The sequence below is a fragment of the Cucurbita maxima genome, unplaced genomic scaffold, assembly GCF_002738345.1.
Source record: "Cucurbita maxima cultivar Rimu unplaced genomic scaffold, Cmax_1.0 Cma_Scf00002, whole genome shotgun sequence".
NCBI lineage: Eukaryota > Viridiplantae > Streptophyta > Magnoliopsida > Cucurbitales > Cucurbitaceae > Cucurbita > Cucurbita maxima.
This window is the reverse complement of record NW_019272018.1, coordinates 6,462,269-6,488,354: the sequence shown is the minus strand read 5'-3', so window position 1 is coordinate 6,488,354 and position 26,086 is coordinate 6,462,269. Positions and strand designations below refer to the sequence as shown.

Here is a 26,086-nt window from a genome sequence, read left to right as displayed (position 1 = left end):
ACCTGAAATGGAGAGGGGAAAGATGGCATGACGAAGGAAAAGGGTCCATTTCCTCTTCACCAAAAGAGTTGGAAAATTGAAGGGGAAGAAGAAAAGGGAAAGAATTTAAGGGAGAAGGCATTGGAGAAGGTGCGCAGCCAATGAAGCGTAAAACCAGTATCAGAGCGCATGAACAGATAACGAAATCATGCAAGAAAGAGATCAGTTTTGGATTTTGAGTAATGAACAGTGAAATCATGAGCGTGTGCTTACTGCTTCGATGAAACTAACCAATGGAACGAAGGCACTAAAAACTTACGATAATGATTACCCATCAAAAGCTTTAAGCCGTCTTAAAAAGCTTTGATCCTTAGAGTTCCAACCCACACGACAGCCCCGAGTTGGACTCACTACTGATGATAACGCTTCCTCATCTTCAAATTCCTGTAATTAATTAGGATTAAAGACAACCATATGTTTAGGGATCGGTTACAGGTTAATTACAGTGTATGTTTCCAATTATTATCATCATACTTTCATTTATTTGATTTCTGTATAATTAATTATACCCCGGAAGAAGTAACCCATTAGATTTACACTAAAACCTAGAAATTGATCCAATCTTAGTACCTCTATAGGATAGACCTTGTGATAATGAAAAAAAGCATAAGTTACCTCGTTCAGGCTCCCTTTCCGTTGTCATCTTCTTTAGCTGGCCACACGGACCAGCTCCCCTTAAAAAAAGGATACTTAGATACTCGTTTCAGAGAGGCAAGACAAGAAAGTAGATATTTTACATTTTTCATGACAAGTGGTCATAGATAGGAGCGACTTTCTTGTGGTAGTCCGTTTGAATTATAGAATCCCAAAACATTGCAAAAGGGCTAAAGGAACCAGTCCATGATTTAACATCTGTAGTAGAATGCTACCTCCAATTTTCTGTATGTTCGATTGAATGCTACCCCCACTAATACAGGTATATCAATTATCCCCCAAACCGTACAAGATAATTACCACCTATCATATTGCTTTCTAACTTCACTTCTTTTTTTTGATGTTCCGATCATCTCTAATGCAGATTCTTTCCGCTCCAATTGTCGACTCGATCATGATATTTTACTCTAAATCTAGCTTAAGCAATCTATTAATGAAATAAATTAAAATATACACTCCCAACCAAGGTAAAATTTATGAAATAAATTTCGACCGAGCTTAATCGTATGTATGTATGAAAGGGAAAGGAGGGTTTCAATTTCGACGGAAGGAAATAGTACTCTAGAATCTTCTTCTATAAAATTGACAAAATTAAGAATCTTGGATAATATTCAAGGAATCATTTCTCTCAACGAAGTAAAACATAGAAATTATGGGCGTAAGCAAATCATTTCTCTAACTTCTTCCCTGACCTTGAGGACAAGAGCCATGAGGGCTGGGGGGATTTGGTCGTAAATTCTTAGCAGGAAAACAAACTGACTCCACCACTCCAATGTGGTGAAAACTGGAAAGCTTGGGAAAAGCATCAGTTTCTCCACCTACCCCCTCCTCCTCTTCCTCCACCGCGGTGCTTACCACCACCCAATGCCCTGTTTGCATCAGATATCGTCTTCAAGTTTTCAGGCAGTGGAAGGATATGATCCACACACTTCCTGAAGCTGAAGTCATCAGCAGACCCATCCTCCCGAATCAGGAAGAAGCACTTGCTTTTCCACATGGGATGGTATCGAATTTGGCAAGCGCGAACACCACAGCCGATCTTTTTGTCCGGTTCGACATGCCCCTTCTTAATCAAATCCAGCAACACCATCAGCTCGTACTGCCACAGAACAAATTTCACATTTAAGACATTCAAGACTAAGAATGGTGGAGCCTTAATGGAATGAGGGAGGTCACTTTTAACCATTTGGCCTACGTTAATTGTATAAAATCAAGCCAACCACTAATCAATCTGACAGAAGAATCCAAATGACCTTAGTGTTTTCATTTCATATGAACTCAAATCATAGTATACCTAATAAGGTAATTCACCAAGCAAGAAATTTAGAGATCTCTTGTACCCATTACGAATCTCCGAGAAGTAAAGACCTCAAACTTTTACAAGTTATGAGGCAACCATCATCAATCTCCATGAGAATATTGAAGAACAAGTCTCAAATTCCAACTTGTCCATGAATACAAGCTTATTCTCCATCAAAACAACTACAATAATTAAGACCGTAATTCATGACACAAAAGATAAAAAATGGTAAAAGCTTCATATCAAATTGATTGACGAAAAAATATTTTTGGTAGAGCATTCACCCTTCTGCTAAAATTGATGAACCATTCACCCTTTCATGAGTACAGAGATCCCAGTTCCCCACCCCATTTAGTAATTTTATTTTATTCTTTAGCTACATGATCTTTTATACGCTAAAGCAATGACGATGATGAACAAAATCAGCAGCATTTAGCAGAAAATAAAGTTTTATCAATGCTATTCGTAGCCTTTCCATTAACAAAACAGAGAAGGATAGCAGATAAAAGAAGACCATAATATTATACCTGGTTCACGTTCAAGTTGGCAGGCCAGTAGTGAAGAAAGTTGTAGAAGTATTCGAACAACTCCACCGATGATCCAAAGCTCTTCGGGCCTAAACTCACAGGACCATGCTCTTCCTCGCCTTTCCCATCTCTTTCCACCTTCTCAAGCCTTTCCTCTTCAACCGACTTCTCCACCTTCGGCTTTTTCGCCTCTCCGACATAGTCACCGGCGCCTTCTTCCTCCCTCTCACGCTTGGAATTAGCATCACCATTCGTTACTGGAGCGGCCTCGTTTGCATCAGAATCACCACCTGATACTTTCGGCTCTGTGCTTTCAAGTTCCATATCTTCGGCGGCGGAGTTGGTTACCTCCGGACCGTTTTCTGCGAGTTGAGGGATTGTCTCTTCCGCCATTTCGAAGTATACTCTTTAGTTGGAACCGACAGGCTTTAGAACTAAAACCCTAGTAGCGGATTAAAGAAGACAGGGTCTTATATTCGCCCTTCATCTTTAAATTGAAAGCCTCCGGTCTAATTTCTATACACATCGGTCCACCTAAACCGGTTGCGTTTCCTTATTTATTTGCAAATATGTCCAAATTAAATCAAACCCATATATATATACTAAAAATCCTTATAAGGAGACCCATTTCAAAAATTGTAAAGTTGACAGCGATACGTAACGTGACAAAGCGGACAATATATGCTATCGGTGGGTTTTTACTATTACAAATGGTATCAGAGCCAGACAAGACGTTAGGCCCGCAAGAAAGTAAATTGTGAGATCGTAATGATTGGAGAGGAGAACGAAGCATTTCTTATAAGGGTATAAGGTCGTGGTGAGGATGGGAACATGGACAAAGAATGTAATCTTTGTCACTGGCCTTGTTTAGGTACCTCCAAGGGGTGAATTGTGAGATCCCACATCAGTTAGAAAGATAACGAAACATTTCTTATAAGAGTGTAAGGTTGTGGTGAGGATGGAGACATAGACAAAGAATGTAACCTTAGTCCCTAGCCCTGTTAGGGGTTTCAAGGGGTTGGATTGTGAAGTCACACATCAGTTGGAAAGGAGAACGAAACATTTCTAATAATGGTGTAGGGTCATGGTCGGAGATGGAGACTAATTTGATTTGATTAAGTAAAGCAAGTTAATAGTGAGAAAGAAATTAGGGTTAGGGTAAGATTAGAAAGGGATTTAAAAATGGGAATGGAATGGAGAGTTGGAAAGGAAGAGAGTGCAGACAGGAAGCAGAAGGGCGGCAAGAGTGTTAAGAAGACCGTGACCAGTCCCAATCCCAAACCCTGTCGGTCTCAAACCAACCTCACTTTTGAGTAAAAAAGAAATACCCAAACCAAAACCCCAATAATGCAATGATCAAAAGACGGTCCTGGTCTTCACAATCCTCCTAAAGCTTTTGAGTTCAATGGAATTGGGTACTAAAAGCATAAAAAGTAACACTCCGTGAGACTACCTCTCAACAATCGATGTATTATGTACTTATAAACTCAGGATCACTCCGAAGAACAGCATGGCAAAATTACGGGAGAGGATAAAGAGAGTGTTGGGTTCCCAAGAATGGAACTTTTTGTTCAAACTTGGACAGAGTCTTCTAAAACACCCTTTTGTTTTATTGCTTCCATGGCAGGCTTATGATTGGCATGAATCTATGTCTTCTTTTCTTGCTTTCCTTTTTTCCATTCTTATAAACCACAAACCCCATCACTGCCTTCAACGCCCACAACCAAACCAACGCCATGCTTAGCACCAAAGCTTTGGTCTTTGCCTTACTTGTGGCTGGGTTGTCTCTGTGTGTTCAACCCCAAACAGCATCTGGGCTCACCACCATTGATCTTGCTCTCAAATGGGTGGCCTTCAAATCGCCAATTACCAACACCCACAACCCTGATTCTGTGAAGAAATTGAAGATGAAGAACATGAGCCTGGCTCCTTCACCAGCCATGCATTTTGACCCCAATCAGTCCAACAAAAGAGGAGTCAAGAAAGGATCCGACCCGATTCACAACAGATCCTAGCATGATTTGCTTTGATTTCATCTTCTCATAATGCTCCCAACACGCTCTCCTCTCTGCTTACTTTTGATTGCTTTCTTCAAAAGGGTTTGGTTGAATTTCCATTTATATATATATATATATCTACATATATATATATACATAGAGTTCTCTCTCTTTGGTTTGCTTAAATGAAATAGTTGGAAAAGTTGTTGTATAGAACAGGCCTTTTCCCATCTCAGTCACATCAATTTCTTTCTTTACAACAAAGAACAGCCCTTCCAAGTTGTAGTAGAGAGCAAAGTTTCATCCTTTCTTCAAAGATTTTATTCATACAATTTTTTGCATTGTAGTTGCTATTATTTTCCCACTTTTTCCTTCAAATTTAGTCACATACCCGCTAATTAAGGGGTTGATAATTGGTATGAGACTTTTTATGGAGAGTTTATACTCAAAATGGACAATATCATACTATTATAGAGAGTCGTAGTTCTTACTATGGTATCAAAGTCATATCTTTATCCTTAACTTAGTTATGTCAATAGAATATTCAGACATCGAACAAAGAAGTTTGTGAGCTTCAAAATGTATACTAATGAGCTATATTCAGAATGTTTTTAAGACTAATTTTGTTAGTGATTATAAATGATTAAAAAAAAAAAGATTATTTTTTAAATAATTAAATTAGTTTAAAAAAAAATGATTCTAAAGGGATTATGGTCAATCACTTTAAAAGAGTTCTTTTATTAAAAGAACTAAAAAATCTACACGAAAAAACTTTAAAATAATACTGAAATTACAAAAACACCCTTATATTTAAAGGTCCTCCTTTTCTCTTTATGGTAATTGACATTTATAGAATTAATTAGTTTGGGTTGCCAAACAAAAAATTGAGTAAAATAAATTTAAAGAAGAGAAGATACAATGAAGCTAAAGAAATTAAATATTTATAAAAAAAAAAAATAATTAATAAAATAATGAATTTCCTTGGCATTAATTTTTCCATGAAAAGAAAATGGGCTAGTGGTGTGGGCCGGCCCGAAACGGAAGGCGGAGCCCAATTATGGAATAACGCACGAGTTGTTTCGTAAATGATTTTGGCGGCGCAGAAGGCGGTGAATGTGATGTTCAATCGCCACCGTCCAATGAGACTCAATCATTCATTGGTTTGGCGGCTATATTTCATTCCCTAAAATTAATAAAATATTAACACTCTCTTTTATTAAATTAAATTTGGGATCATTCATTGATTTGTCACACATAATTCAATAACTAATATTTTATTCATTGAGATTATTAAATCAGTTCATAATCTGATTAATTCTGTTATGGATTTTACTTAAAAAGGCTTTAATTTGGGATTGAACTGTTTGGATTCCCAGAAAATGCATGTTCATCAAACGATTAGAAATGATCAGATTATGGGAATCCAAACAATTCAATCCCATAGCTAGGGTTCTTGTTCATGATTAGAAAGCTCTGTAAATAAGAAATTGATTCATAATTGTTGGTTGCTGATGAACTGAATTGAGGCATCTGATAACGAGGAAATCATAAACAAAAACAAAAACATAAACAAAAACAAAAACAAAAACAAACTGTGTTTTTTTTTGATATCCCCTCCTCAATCATTCATGTGTTGTTACCGATCAGATCAAAACCACAACATATAGAAATCTTATATATATATATATATATAAGAAGAGACCCTTTTGGTTTTAGGTGTGAATTTTGATGATGGGTTCAATGATTGGGGTTTGGAGGATGATACTCAATAACAACTTCAGCATTAACCTCCCTGCGGTGGAAGCTCCTGTGGCAGCCACAAGCAGCACAGATGAAAGCTTCCTCAGTCCCATCCTCTCCGGTGGCCATGAACTCCCGGCAGCCGTCCACAGCAAACCCACCAAGCTTCGCAGCATGGTTCTTCCGACACTCCACATAGTGCACGACAGAGCCCACCCTGGAGCGGGTCCGGACGCCAGACCCCTCAGTTTTCTTCAGCACCACCACCCTCTTCTTCATCATAAACCCACCAATCTTGGGCGAATTAGGCGCAACTTAAAGGAAAAGGAGACAAGATGAAGCTCCTGATATATATATATATATATATATAGCCCTAACCCGAAGAGAGGTATTTATTAAGGAAACCAAGTGGGCACACAGAAGCGATCAAAACAGGAACACAAGCTTATTTTGGCAACATTTTGAAAACCCTTTTGGTGGGATTACAACGCAATGACTCACCTGACCCTCTACCAAATTTCATCTTATCAAACCCAGAGGGGTATTCAAAGGGTGTGCCATTCCTTGATTGGTAAGCCTAAAAAGGTAGCTGAAAGGAGGGGTAATTAATTAAGGAGTAGAAGCGGTATTGTACCCATATATGGTTTCTGCTTCTCCACACAATTGCTCTACTTTACACACAATTCTTGCTTCAAATAATGCACCATACACTGCTTGGGGTGGCAGTGAGACGGAAAAAACCAAGGGATGAACACAAAAGAGGCCGCATTATGTTGCTTTCTTTTTTCAATAAACAAAAGGGGGATTAAAACCAGCGGCTTTTTAGGCCTAACGTTATAATTAAGCAGTAATAATTAAGGGTATAGAATAGATGGGTAGCCCAAAGATGTGTAGCTCAAAGGGGTCCATTATTAACGCCATTCCATTACCTAAGATTCCAATAATTAAATTGAAGAACAACACAGTGGGCACCCTCAACCAACCAACCAACCTCTTCCCCAAGCCCCTTTTGCATCAAATCAATTACTCAAATAAAGCTAACAGCTTTCAACATCGATTAGATTCAAACTTTTCAAATGCCTTAATCAAACCCCAATCCATGATGGGGTCTTCTCCAATTTTGATGTAACACTTCAAAGCCTGTTAAATTACCAACTCATTTGTGTAGCGCATAGCACAACAGCAGCGTCCAACAATTAAGGAGCGTGTTTTAAGGGAATGTTGATCCATTGCAGAAGAGAGTTGTAGGGATTATATCTTTGTCATACCCCCTCTTCAATCATTTTCTTTGTTCTCCTTCCATTGTTTATTCTTGGCATACTCATCGCTAACAAATATTGACATCTTTGAGATTTTTCTTTGAGGCTTTCTCTCAACATTTTTAAAATGTGTCTTTGGTATGAGAGCTAGGCACCGAGTGGTGTATCAGTGAGGATAGATTGTGCGTTTTAAAATCTTGAGGGGAAGCTCGAAAGGGAAAGCCGAAAGAGAAAAATATTTGTTAGTGGTGAGCTTGGGCTGTTACATATGGTATCAGAGCTAGACACCGGGTGGTGTGCCAGCGAGGACGTCGAGCCCCTAAGGAGAGTGGATTTTGAGATCCCATATCGACTAGAGAAAGGAACAAGTGCTAGCCAAGACGTTGTGCCCTAAAGGTGGGTGGATTGTGAGATACCACATCAATCGGAGAGAGGAACGAGTGCTAGCGAGGACGCTAGGTTTTGAAGGTGAGTGGATTGTAAGATCTCACATCAATTGGAGAGGAGAACGTTTACCCGTGAGGATGTTGGACCCCGAAAGAAGGTGGAGATTGTGTGATCTCACATCGGTTGGAGCGAGAACGAAACATTCTTTGTAAGGGTATGGAAACCTTCCTCTAGCATACGTGTTTTAAAACGATGAGACTGAGGACGATACTTAACAGACTAAAATAGACAATATCCACTAGCCGTGGACTTGGGCTGTTACAATATACCATATTAAAAATCCGTCTACTCTTATGAGAATGGAAGAAAAGTTAATGAATCATAGAGAAATCTTACTTAAAGTACACGAATCTATAAGAGAATCTTAAAGATCATAATAATTCATCTAGGTCTAACACCAATTTAAGCGGAATGTTACATTTCCATAAAGATCATAATAATCCATCCCGGTTTAACGCCAATTTGAGGGGAACGTTACATTCCCAAAAAGATCCTAATAATCTATCTAGATTTAACGCCAATTTGAGTGGAACGTTACATTCCTAGAAAGATCATAATAATCCATCCAAATTTAACGCCAATTTGAGGGGAACGTTACATTCCCAAAAAGATCATAATAATCCCTCTAGATTTAACGCCAATTTAAGGGAAACGTTACATTCCCAAAAATATCATAGTAATCCCTCTGGGTTTAATGCCAATTTGAGCGGAACGTTACATTTCCAAAAAGATTATAATAATCCCTCTAGATTGTACGCCAATTTGAGGGAAACGTTACATTTCCAAAAATATCATAGCAATCCCTTTAGGTTTAACGCCAATTTGAGCGGACGGTTACATTTCCATAAAGATTATAATAATCTCTCTAGATTTAACGTCAATTTGATGGGAAACGTTACATTTCCAAAAATATCATAGCAATCCCTCTAGATTTAACGCCAATTTGATGGGAAGCGTTACATTTCCAAAAATATCGTAGCAATCCCTCTAGATTTAACGTCAATTTGATGGAAAACGTTACATTCCCAGAAAGATCGTAATAATCCCTCTAGATTTAACGCCAATTTGATGGGAAACGTTACATTTCCAAAAATATCATAGCAATCCCTCTAGATTTAACGCCAATTTGATGGGAAACGTTACATTTCCAAAAATATCATAGCAATCCCTCTAGATTTAACCCCAATTTGAGTGGAACGTTACATTCCCAGAAAGATCGTAATAATCGCTCTAGGTTTAACGCTAATTGGAGGAATATAATTGAAAGACTCCCATAAAGATCATAATAATTCCTCTAAATTTAACACCAATTCAAGGGATAATCAAAAGACGAAGCAAAATAAAATAAGAGGAAAAAAAGAAAATGACAATGACAAGGATAGTAGTAGTAGACAAAACAGCATTTTGTCGTTCGTGAAAGGAAAAAGGAAATGGGCCTATCTCTTTGGGCCCATTCATAGTCCCCTCCTTCCTTCTCATCATTGAGAGGCCCATACACTCACCCCCCACCCCCCCATTTTGGGCCCATCTCAGGCCCACTTCTACCCTCCATTGGATATTATATTCCTGCCACCTCACCATACTTATATTTTGTCATGACGTGGATTGGGCCTTAACATTTTACAGCCCAACTTCAGGCCCACTATATTCGGGGACCAAAACGATAAAATCAAAAATAATTATTGTAATTAAATGTCACATTTATTACCACGCCAAATTCATGACAGCTTGTCTCTTAGAATATATAATTAATTACTGTATTAATGAGAGATTATAATTGGTGGACTAATCTTATGCTGGGAAGACACTGGAATGGAATGAGACAAGAATGTTGGAAGATCTTTCCTCTTTGAAACGGACGAAACATGAGCTTATAAAAAGACCTGTTTCAGCGAAATAATATTGAAGGTAAATGGTTTGTTGGTAGATTTACAATTGGTGAATTTTGGTAATATAAACTAAAAATGTAGAGGGAAAGCAAGAACTTGGAGGATTATAGATTAGAACAACCCTTGGTGACCGTCTTGCAATGAGAAGTTGATAAGATGTTGATGATTTTGAGGCGCACCATCATCAAACAGCCATGTCTCCAGCAAAGTGAGTGGCAGTCCCCCCACGCTTTCAAGATCAGTTTCAAGCTTGGAACTTTCGTCCACCGACACACAATTCTGGGTGGTTGTTGATTCTGAGTTGGTTCTCGTTGAATTTTTTGTCCAATTTTTGAGCAATCGGGCAATGTTTTCAGCACTTAATGCGTATGAAGAACAAGAAGAGGTATTGGATTCAGAATTATGAGTTTGTTTTGTAAGCGATATAGCTTCTGTCAATGCTTGTTTGGCCGTTTGAATGTCTGTTTGAACCCTTCTTTCCCATTGACCCTTTGACAACCCATTTTCATACACTTTCAGCTTCTTTTTCAAATGGGTATTCCAATAATTCTTGATATCGTTATCTGTTCTTCGTGGGAGATACGAGGCTATGGCTGCCCATCTGTTGCCTAACAGGGCTTGGAGATGGATAATCATCTTCTCCTCATGATCACTGAACTGCCCGCGTTTGATCCCGGGCCGTAAATAATTCGTCCACCGCAATCTACAACTCTTGCTACATCTCAACAACCCTAAACAAAACATCAGACACAACTTCAAATTATGATAAGATCATATGATATTGACCACTTTAAGTATAAGCTCTCTTTGGGCTTCTCCAAAAGGCTCTAACTTATAAATCCATTATCATTCTCTAAATAGGGAATTAACCCTCCCAACCATCTCAACATAAGGATAAGAATAAGGATGAACAAAAACGGGGGACATAATTACCTGTGTTATTGGGAACGGATCTCCAATTTCCAGGGCCATGTTGATGAATGTAAGAAACCAAGATGATATCTTCCTCGGGAGTCCAAGGGCCCTTTTTGACACTGATTGTTTGGCAGCAGGGTGGCCTTCCCATTGGCTTTGTTTCTTGTTTTGCTTGGAAATTGGACGTCGGCTAAGCTAAGTATATATAGAGAGAGGAATGAAGAAAGAAAGGGTGGAAATAGAGAGGCAGCGCTTGGGAAGAGGTCGGCGGAATTGAATTATACGGATGGGAATGGTGTGTGGTATGGGGCAAGATACGGTGCCGAGTGAAGCCACCTGTTTCACTGTTTGTTCCTTTAATAACCCTAATATCATATGACTTCCATTGTCAACTGTCCTTGTCGACATGAACTTAGGTCGCTTCTCTCTATCATCTGCAGCTCTGAGCTCTTCATTTCAGCTCCTTCCACAACCATGCTTACTTTGCTCTTTCATGTTGTGGAGCTCTTTTTAAATGCAATTACAATGGATCGAGTTTTTGTTCTCATTTTTCACACATATTTTAACGCTAGCAGATATTATTCGTTTTGACATGTTACGTATCGTTGTCGACCTCATGGTTTTAAAATTTGTCTTTCAAAGTTATCCAACGAAATCAATAATCATCTAGATACTATGTTCTTTGAGTTTTTTCTTTCAGGCTTCTCCTCATGAGTTACAAATGGTATTAGAGCTAGACATCAAGAGCGAGGATGCTAGTCTCCGTGGAGTTGGTATTGTGAGATCCCACATCGATTGGAGAGAGGAACAAAGTGTAGAAACATCTCCTTAGTAGAGATGTTTTAAAACCGTGAGACTAACAACGATACGTAACGTGCCAAAACAAACAATATCTGTCAGCGGTGGGTTTGGATTGTTACTAATTAAATAAATATTAGGTTATGGAGTATGAATTTGAGGTATGTTTATAGATATAGCTAAATTTGAGGGGAGGTTACAATGTGACAATGGAGGGCGTCCCCAATTGAATTAAAGGTGGAAAATGATACTTCATGGACAACTTTACCTTTCGTGCATTGCATTGAAAACGAGAGTGGATTCATGCATAGACCCAAGATGGAGCCAACTCAACATATGGTGTCCCATCCTAATTTCACTATACAATCTCTCCCAACCAAGGAGACTCACGTTAACAACAATCCAACTTCATGATGCCTTGTATGTTGTTGTAAAAGAACATTTCTGTTTTTTTTTTTTTTTTTTTTTTTACAATTCTCTATATAATCATTCAAACTTTACTTAATAAATCTGGCCAGTGGAATGGTTCGAATCTTAAAAAAATTTAGTTTTCTTGCCTTGAGATATTCTATGAACAAGGGATTCTGAATTTTTTCACATCATTAGGGTAAGTAGAGATATTCGATCAATAAGATAATTCGAATCTTAATTTCTCTTTAGTGATTCCTTATCAATATAACCGAAATTTCTTATCTACGAGGGTTATCAAATATCAATTCAAACATAGTTCAAAGTTACTATTGGTATAGATCTAAAGTTTATAAAAATGTAAGATAGGTTTGATAGAGGCATAGCTATACATAAAACACACCCTCCAAATGGGTTAGCCAAAAAAGTTGAAAGATGCTTAAAGGGGCAATGAGGCGATTGATGTGAATGCATGATGGATGAATTTGTGACATTAATTGGTAGTGGGGTAAGGCATTGTTGTTTGGGATAGGGTCAAATTTAAATAAAGACAAGGATGTGCAAGCAATGTTATTGCATACCAACCTTCCATGGCTGCCCACCTTTAACTCCCATCACCATATTCATGTGGAATTCTTTGTTTTATAAACTTTTTGAAACTGTCAACTCCTACACACTATGAACAATACAAAGCCCAATCAACCACGTTTCCTTCTCTTCTTCTACACTTCCTAGACCGACATGGACCATCCTACAAATATAAAGGAGAAACTATTAGTTCATACTTGAGATTAAATCCATTGCCCAAATGATAGAAGATTTGGAGGTGCAATAAATAGTGAAGAGGTTGATTTTGTAATGCTAATAGTGTTCATTGGTTTCTAATAGTAATAAATCTACATAGAATCTTAAATACTTCACTACAAATAGGATTATATATGAACAAGAACACGTCCCATCTATACCAAAAATTAATGATGTTTAATTCAAGAATTCTTACTTACTTTTCTAAATTCCTTTTGAATTCAGAAAAATAAATAAATAAATAAAATGAGAGTTGGATCAGTCAAATGTGATGGTGGATGAGATGTTACATCTCTAGACTTAATAAGACCAAGTAAGTTTTTATAATCAATTAATGTTAATTGGTAAAAAGCTGGTGGAGAACATGGTTCAACAAAGGCCATCAAATAAAAAATCTAATAAAAAGGCAAAAATATCATAGAAGTGTACGACATATAACAATCAAAGGTGAATTCCGGAACTAGAATCTCATTCCATCAAAACCAAATTTTAAATAATAATCTCTAAAATTCAGCATCAACTCATAAAAAAAAAAAAGCCAAAATTTCTTCAATTTTCTAAAAAAAACACCACCACCTATTTGATAATTTAGCTCTTTGATGCAAGCTTCTCCTTCGCCTTCTGAATCTTCAATACCTTCTTCACAATCTTTTGCTCTTCCACCAAAAAGGCCCGAATGATCCTACCACCGGAAAAGAAAGATGCAAGCAAATAATTTATGATAAATACAATCAAATAGATGATGGAATATTGAGAGGTCAAAAAAGGTAATGGGAAGCCAACCTCTCTCTAACGGCACCGCCAGATAAAACACCGCCGTATGCACGATTAACGGTCCTCCTGTTTCTAGCCAATCTAGACCTCTTATATTCAGCTGGCCTCAAGTGAGGAATCTGCAGCGAACGCAAATTTTACACGGATTAACCAAAGCTATCTGGTCTGAGGCCACTTTACAGCCATATAATTTCAGAATTCGTCACCAGCTTAATGCAAATGAACAAAAACCAAATAGCCAATTTTCAATAACAAACTTAAACTTAGAAGGCTGAGCTAACATACAATTCAGAAGGTGTCCAAAACCATACATGTGAGTGCATATATGTATATACATGGGTCTACCAGTATACAAAGAAAGTAAGTCATGAAGCACAAGTGTATATACATGAGTCTACCAAGAGACAGAGAATGCATGTAATGAAGAACAAATGTACATGAATGCATCTACCAATGTACAAGAATGGATGTCCCATAGATAGATACCTTCGTGTGTAGAACATGTATAGAATGCCATAAATAAAACATATTCCAGGACCGATCACTCTTTTTTTTTTTTTTGTAAATAGAACATAGTTGAACACTACTATCTTGAAGTTAATATATAAAATGAATGAATATTTTGCAGGTATGCCATAAGGATCCAGTTCAACAACCTAAGATATGGTTAAACTGGAAGTCCTCAAAGCCCCTATGAATTGTATATGCATTTTAAAATAATGAAGAGAAGAATTTAAGCCTTAAGTTCAGGGCATAAACAGTCCTCCAAACAATAAGAGAAGTAATATAAACATATAGTCGTACTAAAAATATATGCACCTCCATCCAATTTGTGGATCATTCAGATATGCAAAATAAAACTATGAAAATGAATATTTTCATTATGAGATTGATTTCAGTCTGTGACGTCTGTCTTTGATCATGCTCAATGACAACATCGTGAGGTCAGCGGATCAGCAGATAATCCAGAGGAACAATCAGGCCATAAAAAATACAGAGATTTCTTTAACTTCCACTTGTAAAAACGAAATAAGAAATCATTCGGACGAAGTTCAGTTATTACCAAGGGAATTAGAATTAAATTTGAACTTGGAAAAAAAACTAGTCTCCCTGTAAAACCTAGTAACTTCCGGAGTAATGATCGTAGGAACCAAAAGTTCCATACACGAGCGAAATTTCAGTACTGATCGACAAAAACTTTCTCTGACGCATCACAAATGCGGCACAAACCTAACGGAAGCTATCTGCATCAGTTTTTTTCCCTTTTCCTTGTCTACTAAATAAGTTGGACACAGCAAACAAAAAGAAACAAAAAGAAACAAGAAGAGAACAGCTACCACAATGCCCTAAACTACAAGTGCTACATTTAGCAAGTAACATCAATCAATCCACTAAAGGCAAACGCACACGCCACAAAAAGATAACATCCATCAGCTAATCAAAACATCAGGAAAGTCAACAGAGAAATGGAACGAGTACATCAATCAGATACGTAATTGGTGAAATAACTAACAAGAGTAAAAAAGAAAGAAGGCAGAGAACTGTGATTAAAAACTTACTCCCTGAATCCTTTTTCCGGTAACCGGACATTTCGGACCACTGGCTCTTTTTTTGGTAGTCTGGTACACAAGCTTCCCGCCTTTAAACAGAAAAGAAGAACAATGACACAAATATCAGCCAACAATAGATTTCCAACAAGCCTTAAATGCAATATCAACTGCGCGAGAAACAATGGGATAGATATAGAATGGAGTCGAATGAGAGCACTACCAGGGGTTTTGACGACACGGTGCTGGTTAGACTTGGTAGCATAGCTATGGCGCTTGCGGTAAGTAAGACGCTGAACCATCTTGGACGATTCTCCTCTCGTTCTCTGGGTGACCTGGTTGAGGAGGCTGCTGCGGAGACCTTCTTCCAAATTTAGGAGGATGAAATAATAAAAACACCAAGACAGCCCCGATGCCCTAGATCCGACGGATCGTATGCGTTCTCATCGACGATTAAGATTTAATGTCGTCCTTTCTAAAAAAATCAACTTTCTACTTTTTTTATGGGCTCCGATCAAAAGGTCTAATTGGGCTGGGCCGATTATTGGGCCACAATCCTAAATGAATGGGGTTGGGTTAGCAATTAACAAGCCCGTTATTTCATGACTGTATGCTGCTTACTTGGAGTGATTCCATTGGTTGACTCAACTACGTCTGATTTGGATAAGATTTATTTATTATAATAATAATAATAATAATAATAAAGGCAACAAAAAGAAAAGAGTGACGCAGACTTTTCCCATTGCCAACAGTGAAACGTTCACATCACAATTCCATCCACCACCTTTTTTTTCTTCCTCGAAATTAATGGATAAATGGGCTTAATTTTGAGACATTAAAAAATATATCTATTAATACAAACATGTCACGTCTCCATAATTTATGATTACGTACTTTAAAATTTACTTTTATCAAGTCTTTTACTATGATGTGAAATTCGAACTCAATTATCGATTATATGTATATGCGATACTCAAGTTGATTTGGATTATGGACAAACACGAGAGTTCTATAAATTTGTTGTATTATGATTTTTACAAATTTACCTAAAAATGGATAATTTTGGGCACCATTGATGTTGACTATATTGTTTGAAAATGACATTTTCTAGTGAACATAAGCTCAACCGTAAGAATGAAGGGGTAGATAATGGGGGACATTGATGTGGTTTGAGTTGACTTTGACATGTTGTGTGATGTTACGGTCATGTTGGGTTCGATTTTTACTTAACTAGTTTATTTGTTTGATTAAAATAAATATCGTATTATCGTTATTTCGTTGCTTAAAAAATGCAAGTGTGACACGTGACATCACATGCAAAGTTTTAAACATTATTGCTGGTTTGGTACGAGACAAGGAGTTAAGTGTGAGGTCACAAATGGTGGGTTTGGCCCCATCTCCTCTCAATTCCCTTTATTTACTGCCCACTCATTAAAAGCTGCAACCAAAAACCCAACCCCCCTCCTTACAAATCCCAACTTTTCCAGTTAATCCAACCTTAAATTACACTTGGACATGGTCCTTAGATTTACCCAATAAAAAAGTGGCAGACATTCAAACCAGACACAGGTCTTCGATAACAGATAAACAGGAAAACGGAAGAGTTTGTGTAACAATCCAACCCTATCACTAATACTCTTTTAGTCCGTTCTATATCACCGTCAGCCTCACAATTTTAAAACACATGTACCAGGGAGAGGTTTCCACGTTCTTATAAGAAAAGTTTTATTTTTCTCCCGAACCGACGTCTATCATTTTCGCTGGCACATGAATTGTCATCAGTCCATTACGAATAGATATTATCACTAATAGATATTATCTGTTTTAGCTCATTACGAATTGTCATCAGCCTCACGGTTTTAAAACGTTTTTACTAGGGAGAGGTTTTCACACCATTATAAAGAATGTTTCATTCAACTCGGGTCGAAGAAAACCAATTAATTTAGAAACAATGTCATTGCATAACAGTTAATTGAGGACAATAGTAATGAATAATGAAGATGGTTGGTTCAAAGGGAGAGATTGAAGCAAATGCTGGGTGTGCAGGCGAGAAACTGGGAATTGTGGTTTCAAGTTTTGGAGCAGATATAATAAGTAGGATCTTAGCCAAATTAGAGGGTAAGCTGTCTCCTTCAGCGCCATACATAAGTGGCAAGCGCATGTGGTCTCAGAAAAGGCAGCATTCTCTAATGTCTGGTCCACATTTCTAGTTTTTTCTTGCAAATTATTTCATCAACTCATACACACACTACTCTGTCACCCATTAGATGCACCCACAGCCTTGAATACACTCCATCTTCTTGCTTTCTAAACCCTTCCTCACAGGGTATATATTTATTATCATTCACATGTAACAACACAGCCATTTTGCAAAATTTACTGTGGCTCAAGGTCCTTCAATGTTCCCAATTCAGTAACATGTAAACTAGATCATTTATTTGAACTGTTTTTTACCGTTTCTAACTTCTACTGTTGCTGCCTTCCCTGCAAACTGGATTCTACCTTTCTTTTGGTGGGGAGAAAAAGAAAAGGACTTTATGTTTGTTCATTGGCATTGATTGCAGCTAAATCATCATCTAACCCATTCTCTCCGATCCTACTTCAGTTGGAGAGAAAAACGAAACATTCCTTCCTAGCATACGCGTTTTAAAATCGTGAGGTTGACGGTAATACGTAATGGGTCAAAGCGGATAATATTTGTTAGCGGTGGGTTTGAGCTATTACAAATGATATTGAAGTAGACATCGAGCGGAGTGCCAGCGAGAATACTGGCTCCCTAAGGGGTAGATTATGAGATCTCACATTGGTTTGAGAGGGGAACGAAACATTCCTTGTAAAAGTGTGAAAACCTCTCTCTAGCGTGTTTTAAAACTGTGAGGTTGACGGCGATACGTAACGGGTCAAAGCAGACAATATATGTTAGCGGTGTGGGTTTGGACTGTTATAAATGATATCATAGCTAAATACTAGCGGTGTGCCAGCGAGGATGCTGACCTCCATAAGGGGTGGATTGTGAGATCCTACGTCAGTTGGAGATGAAACGAAACATTTCTTATAAAGGTGTGGAAATCTCTCCCTACTGAATTTTAAAACCGTGAGGGAGACGACGATACGTAATGGATCAAAGCGAACAATATCTACTAGCACTAGCAGTGAGCTTGGATTGTTACAAATGATATCAGAACTAGACACTAGGTTGTGTGTCAGCAAGGACACAATCCCTAAGGGGATAGATTGCGAGATGGATGGAGGAAGAAACAAAATATTTATGTGAAAACCTCCCTATTTTAAAACTATGAGCCTAATAGTTATATGTCAAAAACCGACAATATCTAGTAGTAATGGACTTTTAACATCTATCGAAGGTAGACTTTGGTGGTTTGAAACGTGGGTTAATTGTGATACGGTGAAAAGAAAGGTGGTAACTGGTAAGGAAGCAGAGGGAAATTATAAGGGGATGGATGAGCAGGTGTAATATAGCCATGGCTAGCAGGCTCCATGGCGTTATAGTTGGAGGTGTTGCATCAGCATGATTGGCGACTGTCCTTGTGGGTTGAATGATAGAGAAAAAAGCAGCTCACGTGGTGTCTGAACCAAAGGGGCTGTCCATTGTCCAACCCTCCATCAAACCTTCACCGTTTTGTTATGGTAAAAAAAACACATTCAGCTCTCACTCGCATTTCCCTCATCATTTTTTCCTCTTTGTTTTTTAAGGAAAAAAAAAAAAAAAAAAACATAAAGGCTGACTCACTCAGTCTTTTCCCTTTTTTTTTGTTTCTCAATTCAAAATCTTTGTACATGCGATCATGGAGGGAGGTGATGACCTCCACCGCTACCACCACCACCACCACCACCGCCCTAACTTCCCATTTCAATTACTCGAAAAGAAAGACGACGCCGCCGCCGCCTCTTGCTCAACTTCCCCTTACCCTTCTCTCGCCATCTCCACTGACCCTACGACAACCGCCGCCGCCGCTGCTGCTGCTGTCGAGCCCTCCAAGAAGCCTCCACCGAAGAGAACCTCCACCAAAGACCGCCACACTAAAGTGGATGGCCGTGGGCGGCGCATCCGAATGCCAGCCCTATGTGCGGCGAGGGTATTCCAGCTGACACGCGAACTGGGTCACAAGTCCGACGGAGAAACCATCGAGTGGCTACTCCAACAGGCGGAACCCTCCGTGATCGCCGCCACGGGAACCGGAACAATCCCGGCGAACTTCACGTCACTCAACATCTCATTACGTAGCTCTGGCTCCACCATGTCCGTCCCTTCACAGCTCCGTTCATCGTCCTATTACAATCCGAATTTCTCCCTCCACCAACCACGCCGAACCCTTTTCCCAGGATTCGGTCTCTCATCGGAAACTTCCTCCACCGCCCTCCTCAATTTCCAGTCCACTAACACCAGCAACTCTCTAGTCCAAGCCAAACCCGAACTCAGAGACACCACCACTTCATTAGACCTCTCCGACGCGGCGGAGGACATCAGCATAGGGCGGAAGAGACGGCCATCGCCGGAGCAGGAGTTCAGTACAGGCGCGATTCCGGCGAGCCACGGAGGAGGCCAGGTACCGGCGAATTTATGGATGCTTGCGAACACAAATAATCAAGGGATGGGGGGTGACCCCATATGGACTTTTCCGTCGGTGAATAACAGCGGTTTGTATAGAGGGACGATGTCGAGTGGGTTGCATTTCATGAACTTTCCAGGTCCAGTCACGTTGGTTCCGGGTCAGCAACTCGGGTCAAGCGCCAGCGGAGGGAGTAATAGTTCTAGTGAGGCCCACTTCAATATACTTGCAGGCCTGAATCCTTATCGGTCGGTGTCGAGCAGCGGCGTAATGGAAGCGCAGGGAAGTGGGTCGCAGTCTCATCACGGCGGCGGTGGAGATGACCGGCACGACACAACCAGTCACCACTCGTAATGGAACGTGAACGGCAACGGTAACGGAAAACGGTAGATCCCGCTCTATCCACATGTGTGGTCGTTTGATGTGTGGAAACACACGTGAGGTTTGATTTTCCATTGAGCAAAAAATAAAAATAAATCTTTTTTTTTTCTTTTTTGAGCTAATTTTTTTTTTTTGTGTGATTAATAAATATGGAGTATGATGAGAAAAGAAAAGAAAAAGAAAGCCCATTTGAGTTTATTATTATTAAATATCAATCCTTGAGAAAGAACATTGATTAAATTTTATTATTATTATGATTATTAGATTTTGTGATGGAAAAAATGTTTGTTACAAATATTTGCATTAATAATGATGATAATGAATGAATAAGATTTTAAGGGTATAGTTTTATCATAGGGATTGATATTTAATAGAGGAGAAAGAAGGAGGTGGGGCCCACTCCTCGTCTTATCAGTTCCAGGTGTCGGCTGGGTCCCACCGGGTAAACCAATGTACAATATAACTGACACTGACAAACAGGTGGATTGGATGATTCTCTCTCGTGTTTTTCGATTTTATTGGTAGCAGAAATGAGGTGGAAATTGGAAAATAGGGAATGGGATGATGATTTATCTGTACCGTTCATTTAGTGGGCCCGCGGTGTTTCTTTTACACATGATTGAGTGTGGTCTACTAATTAATGATTTTTTAAAAAAATTCATATTTTTTTAATTATTTATTACGTAATATCTGTTTAGGGTTTGTGGGTTTGTGTCAGAGGGCACAAGAGGAAGGCCTCCATTATTAAAATAATTGATTCCCTCTGCTCTTTTACCAAAATGCCACCAACTTTTCTCCCCTTTCTCGCTATCAATTTCAGTGTCCTTCTACCCTCCCTCTTTCCATTTTTATTTCATCCTCTTAATATATTATTATTATTCTAAACCAAACTAACTAATTAATTAAATATCATCTTATATTCGGGGTAATCCAATCAACTCCAACACCAATCCAGTTAGTAAGCACTGTATTAGAACTTGACCTGAGTCCTCGACTTCGATCTACAACGTCACTGCTTGAATATACATTGATTTTAGGTAAACGAAGAAACCATTTGAGCCGTTGATTAAAATGCGGTCCATGAAAATTCAATGCTTGAGATATGAAATCGAGAAAGTAAAAGTTGGAATATAAGTATCACTATAAATCATTAGCCATATGAATTGAAATAGTACAAAAAAAAATGGATGGTCCCAACCAAATTCAAAATTATTTAAGCCAATACCCCCTTGGACTCAACAAACTTGCCGGCATGGTTTTGGCAAAATATGGTGCCCATTTTCGTATATCATTTAAATAAGACATCTATTTTTAGGCTTGCTTTTTCTGTAAAGAAAACAAAAGCCTTTAGACACTGAAAATATAGATTTTGAGAGAAAGTCTAAAAAAATATGAAATAATAAAATAAACCAAATTATGATATCTTCCAATTATTATTATTATTTAAAAAAAAAAATAGCAATTGATGAGATGAGTTTGTCATTCGGCTTAGAACCCAAATTATTCCTAATTATTGATAATTAAATGATTAGAATTGGAACAATAACGGGAAGAAATATAAAAAGCAATAATTCGGGAAAAGGGGATTTAGTAAGCAAATGATTGATGGGTATTATCCAAAATGAGTTAATATGGATCTGGTTTTGGGAGTAAGAGACATTGATGCAGAAGGGCATGTGTGCTTGGGTTTGTTCTTAGTTGAAAGATCTAAAATTTAAACATTTCAAGTTGAAGAATCACTCACTATGAGCGACTGTTGTTCTCAATGGATTACAAAATGTGCGTATTTTCCACATACAAGAATTACGTATAATCTTAATGTTAACAAAGGATATGATATGAGCGTGGATGTTAAGAACAAAGTGATGATTATGAGTTGATGTCGATGATTTGGAAAGGAGTGTGGAAAATACGTAATCAGCATCAGCGATTATTCGCTCCAAATCTTACGGTGGACGGACCGATCGAGTCGCCACTCAGAGCCCACTTGCGAGTTGCCACGATTTGGATTCTCCCGTCTCTATCAATTTCATACTCCTTCCTTCGATTCGGATTTGTCAAGAAGTCACTGCCTTCATGGGAAGGACTGCATTTTTCTTGAGTCATTCTACGACTGTGGCTTTCATCTGGTTCACCTCTGCCGCCCTCTTCTTCTTTCTTTTCCAGATGGCTCTCCACAACTCTACTTCCGCTTCTTCTTCTTCTTCAGGTATTCATTCCTTTCCTTCCTCTCCTCGTTTGTTTTCTCTGTTCTCCGTCCACTTTCAGGAAAATCTAGGGTTTGTATGGGAAAATGAATGAATCTGGCAATCGCGATTTGGGCATTTAGCTTTCAATTAATTTTATGTTACGAATCGAGTGAGAATTCGATCGAATCAATTATAAGAACTGTCACGAGCGTTGTAATCAAGCAAATCTTATATATTATTGTTTCCTCATCTTCTGGAATAATTACCATCGTAATGCGTATTTGATTAAGACTTCCTTTTAATCTGGATCGCATGGTGAAGAAAATTATAGCATTGTATTATGAAATTAAGCGTGCCACTTTGTTGAAACTTCCATCAGATTCTTTGATTTCAAATTCTGAGTTAAGATCAAGATTGTACGACAAGATGGCGATGGATTTGGATGAGAAAGGGGCACTTTTCCTTAAGGACGGCGAAACATCTCAGTCTTTATCACTTTCTGATATCTTCACCGTTAAGGATGGATCAGTCACTCCAATATTGAAGGCAAGCTTTTCCTACAAGAAATTCTATTTAAAATTTTATCTCTCTTTCCACATTTGCTTCAAGTGATGCCATTTTCATCTATGCAGCCAGCAAATCCTCCTGTTCGTGCTAACGTTTTGTATCTAAGCACAGAGTACTCTGTTCCCATATCGTAAGTATTGTATTGTTTTACATGTTTAGCATAGCCTCGCAAATTATCCATTCTTGAAATCTTCATGTTCCTCTTCGGTTATGCCTATTAATAAACATTTTTGTTGTTGCAGTGAGGCGGTAAAATCTATATTCAATCCTTATTTTGATAAAGGTATGCTTTGTTTGTTCATTTTCATTTCTAGTCTGTAGTTTATTTCCTATCTTCAATATAAATATGTTTCTACACAGAAATGATTGCATGATCGGCATTTTTTTAATATGGTATCATTCCTTAACATAGACTCCCCTGTACTTTGTCTAGCAATTTGGTTCCAGAACTCTAGCTTGTACCATTTTAGCATGTTTCACGCATCGCATCATATTACACCGGTTCCTGCTACTGAAGACGAGGCAAGTTGTCTTCTTTATATGTTATTGTTTATCTTTGAAAACCTTCTTTTGTGTATAACTTTTCTACATATCGTTTGTTTGGCAGATCGAAGCTGAAGCAGCTGCTGTGATGTCTGCAACAGAGCATATGTGCCGATTGAAAATAGTTCTAGACAGGGTTATTTTAACTTCAACAGGCGTTCTTCTTGGATGTTGGCAGGTCATTTCCTTTTAACTTATGGAGACATCGGTGTAACATTTTTAGATTTTTCAAATGCCTAGATTTTGGTTGCAGTTTTTCTGTCTTTGTTGTTTTTCCACAACAATACATTCATACAGGGTGAGGAAAAACAAATGACTTGCACAGTTTTTTGTTTACCTTATTTCTTAGATCCGGCTCAATCACATTATCATGTTCTCGCACCTTGAATCTGTAAATATTGATGTTCTTCAAAAAAGCTTGCAGCCTTTTGTTCTTCTGTTTAAGAAGAGGGACAACAAACTGAATTGAGACTGCATGAGAGTTCTCTTCATTATACCATTTCAGAAAATTCCTCTGATAACATTTCTGTGTGTTACTGTCTACGTAACTTTTCACTAAAACTTCAGTGAAGTATCCGGATAAGTAAAAATCTCAGTATTCTGATAGGAACTAGAGGAATATACTGAGAATCAAGAAAATGCAGAAAGATAACTACCCAAGTAATTTGTGGTACTCGAAACCTCTCTCTCTCGACACTCGAGCCTAAACCAACTAAACCCTTGCATACCTTCATCCTTTCCCTAACTTGGTCTAATGCTGAAGATAGGCAGCTGTGGCAATTATTTCTCAGGCCACGAGGACTGGGGAGTCTTAAGAATATTATCCAACCAACCATAAATTTTTGCGATCCTTAACTTTTCTTTTGTGTAGGTAATATCAGGGACAGATCCTGTGATGATACGTGCTAAACTAAGGGCAGCACTTCCACATGCACCAGAGAAACAACTTGTATGACTTCGTGATTTTTAAATTCCAGTTTATGTGAAATAGTGGTAGTAGCAGAATACTAATCTATAGTAATCTTTCAAATTATCAGTTAAACTAGAAGACATAATATTGGTACATTCAGCGAATAGATGAAATAATTTGTCCTGTGAGCTATAATTTTTGGCTTTAATGCATATTTATGAGATTGGTGAGGACTTGGACACCTCGTTTTTGTAGTCTCTATAATGACGTAATTTCTAAGAATGTCCATCTTCCTGCTTTGCCACTTTCTGGGCGTTGAGGAGGTTTTGCCACAGATTTGTGGTTAATTTTATTGTTAATACTGTCTCGCTGTTTTTTGCACATATTTTTGCCGACCTCTTGTTAAGTTCTTCTTTAATTGAAAATATGAAGGCCTGAACCATTTTAGGTTAGATGCTTCCTATGCTTAGCTTTATTTCTTTGATTTAAGATAAGAAGACTGTTTCTTATATATATTTTTATGGAAAAAAGAGGAAGAAGAAGAACGGTTTATTGTTCCCTTGAGCATCCAGTTAATACGAAGTTTTATATGTCACACACTTTATGCTGCATTTATTGTTTTCACTTTTCCACCATTGTCATAAAGTATGAATATAGCATAACTAATTGGCAATGCTTTTGCCTTGTACAGTATGATCCTGCTATTCTTCACACATCATTTGCTCGCCTTTTGGGTCACCCGAAACTTCCCGGATCGGTACTGTCTTAGCCAATGTTTATTTCAGATGTTTCTTGCTTTATTTAAGTTGAGATTCAGAAAGAACGCAGTAGTCGTTCCCATATACATGTCGTTTGAGTTTAATGAGAATTTGTGATAATATTTAGCTCTATTGAAACGAATCGAGTGTTAGGCGATGGAGACATTTTTCTGTGACTACCTTTTCTTTTTTGTTATTGCAGCTTCATAGTAGTTCTGATGAACTCCAACTCTTTCACGAGCTGGTTGTTCGCTTGAATAAACAAATCCATGGATTTGAGGTAAGTTCTTAAATCTTAATCTCTATCTTTTCGTGTATTTGTTTGTATTTCAAACTTAGCTTACTGAGCTTGGGTTGGGTATAATCTGGATTACATAAGGAGAATCTATACTTTACTAGTACATGAAGTTGAAAACTGTTTTCGGGTACTTTCAACAAGTCTGAGCTGTACCTTTAAAGTCATTCTGTGAGTTGTAATCTGAAAATAGACGGGCATAGTGGAATCTGTGCAGAATTCGTTACATAAGCTTCAATGAATATAAGGAATTGAAATTTGCAGGCAATGGTCTCGGAGCTGTGGTATGTGGAGGAATATGATGTTTTAGCTCTGGCTTTGAATGGAAGAATGAAGATTCACAAGTTCCAACTTGGCTGCTCCAGCTCTTGAGATGAACAATCTCAATACCACCCTTGAACTTATCACGCAAGAGTTTTCTTATAAACAACCCGCAGTTGATACTCACTGCCGCACGGCCACCCGCTCGGAATGATGCAGACTTTCTCTTGGACGTGAAACTTGAAAGGGTTATAACGTTACAAGGAGCTTTCTTGTAAATGAATAAGGGGCTTACTGAATAGATAAAGATGTGTAATATGTTATAAAAGTTAGATTCCTCTCTCTTGAACTAAAGAAAATAACAGGGAGATGAGGTCATGGGCGTTAGTAATGCGGCTGTGTGGCTGACATGCTCGCCGACCTCAGTAGTCAATGGGGCAATCCTCGTGCAGCCACACGCTGGGTTTCATTTGTTAAATGGCAAATTTTATTCAATTACCAAAATTAAACGAA

General features: G+C 38.2%; 7 protein-coding genes across 10 annotated transcripts in view; 2 read left to right on the top strand and 5 right to left on the bottom strand.

Moving 5' to 3' along the window:
- Positions 1-1,155, bottom strand: part of LOC111471365 (protein RKD1) — a 2,461-nt gene extending 1,306 nt beyond the window's left edge. For both annotated transcript variants that reach the window (XR_002715185.1, XM_023117088.1), the window contains exons 1-2: positions 655-1,155; positions 3-423 (exon numbers count right to left, since the gene is read on the bottom strand). Coding sequence is in view for 1 of the 2 variants with exons in the window: in XM_023117088.1 (XP_022972856.1) it covers positions 3-238 (236 nt within the window). In the remaining variant the exon portion in view is untranslated. The remainder of the gene's footprint in view (positions 1-2; positions 424-654) is intronic.
- LOC111471345 overlaps positions 1-26,086 on the top strand; it is a 26,847-nt gene extending 761 nt beyond the window's left edge. Inside the window, exons 1-10 of one of the 2 annotated variants that reach the window (XM_023117055.1) lie at positions 21,690-22,259; positions 22,619-22,785; positions 22,872-22,936; positions 23,049-23,089; positions 23,240-23,328; positions 23,414-23,527; positions 24,221-24,298; positions 24,951-25,016; positions 25,220-25,297; positions 25,577-26,086. In XM_023117055.1, coding sequence (XP_022972823.1) covers positions 22,127-22,259; positions 22,619-22,785; positions 22,872-22,936; positions 23,049-23,089; positions 23,240-23,328; positions 23,414-23,527; positions 24,221-24,298; positions 24,951-25,016; positions 25,220-25,297; positions 25,577-25,684 — 939 coding nt within the window. In that variant the 5' untranslated portion in view covers positions 21,690-22,126 and the 3' untranslated portion in view covers positions 25,685-26,086. Of the gene's footprint in view, positions 1-21,689; positions 22,260-22,614; positions 22,786-22,871; positions 22,937-23,048; positions 23,090-23,239; positions 23,329-23,413; positions 23,528-24,220; positions 24,299-24,950; positions 25,017-25,219; positions 25,298-25,576 lie in introns of those variants that run through there. The other variant, XM_023117062.1, reaches the window with a different exon arrangement.
- Positions 1,240-2,967, bottom strand: LOC111471455 (protein EMBRYO DEFECTIVE 514-like). The gene is made up of 2 exons (XM_023117175.1): positions 2,521-2,967; positions 1,240-1,792 (listed from the first exon to the last, which is right to left on the bottom strand). The coding sequence occupies exons 1-2, from the start codon at positions 2,911-2,913 to the stop codon at positions 1,499-1,501; spliced, it is 687 nt and encodes a 228-aa protein (XP_022972943.1). The 5' UTR covers positions 2,914-2,967; the 3' UTR covers positions 1,240-1,498.
- Positions 6,148-6,610, bottom strand: LOC111471595 (mini zinc finger protein 3-like). Its single transcript, XM_023117308.1, has one exon. The coding sequence runs from the start codon at positions 6,537-6,539 to the stop codon at positions 6,255-6,257; it is 285 nt and encodes a 94-aa protein (XP_022973076.1). The 5' UTR covers positions 6,540-6,610; the 3' UTR covers positions 6,148-6,254.
- Positions 9,850-11,228, bottom strand: LOC111471426 (myb-related protein 306-like). The gene is made up of 2 exons (XM_023117149.1): positions 10,786-11,228; positions 9,850-10,583 (listed from the first exon to the last, which is right to left on the bottom strand). Exons 1-2 carry the CDS (start codon positions 10,916-10,918, stop codon positions 9,964-9,966), a joined length of 753 nt encoding a protein of 250 aa, XP_022972917.1. The 5' UTR covers positions 10,919-11,228; the 3' UTR covers positions 9,850-9,963.
- LOC111471563 (60S ribosomal protein L34-like) lies at positions 12,544-15,482 on the bottom strand. 2 transcript variants are annotated; one of them, XM_023117304.1, is made up of 5 exons: positions 15,322-15,482; positions 15,111-15,190; positions 13,561-13,670; positions 13,358-13,459; positions 12,544-12,727 (listed from the first exon to the last, which is right to left on the bottom strand). In XM_023117304.1, the coding sequence occupies exons 1-4, from the start codon at positions 15,398-15,400 to the stop codon at positions 13,366-13,368; spliced, it is 363 nt and encodes a 120-aa protein (XP_022973072.1). In that variant the 5' UTR covers positions 15,401-15,482; the 3' UTR covers positions 12,544-12,727; positions 13,358-13,365. The 2 variants fall into 2 exon arrangements, with proteins under 2 accessions (XP_022973072.1, XP_022973066.1); XM_023117298.1 differs by lacking the exon at positions 12,544-12,727 and having other exon boundaries at positions 13,165-13,459.
- Positions 18,603-20,218, top strand: LOC111471252 (transcription factor TCP14-like). The gene has a single exon (XM_023116973.1). The coding sequence runs from the start codon at positions 18,905-18,907 to the stop codon at positions 20,021-20,023; it is 1,119 nt and encodes a 372-aa protein (XP_022972741.1). The 5' UTR covers positions 18,603-18,904; the 3' UTR covers positions 20,024-20,218.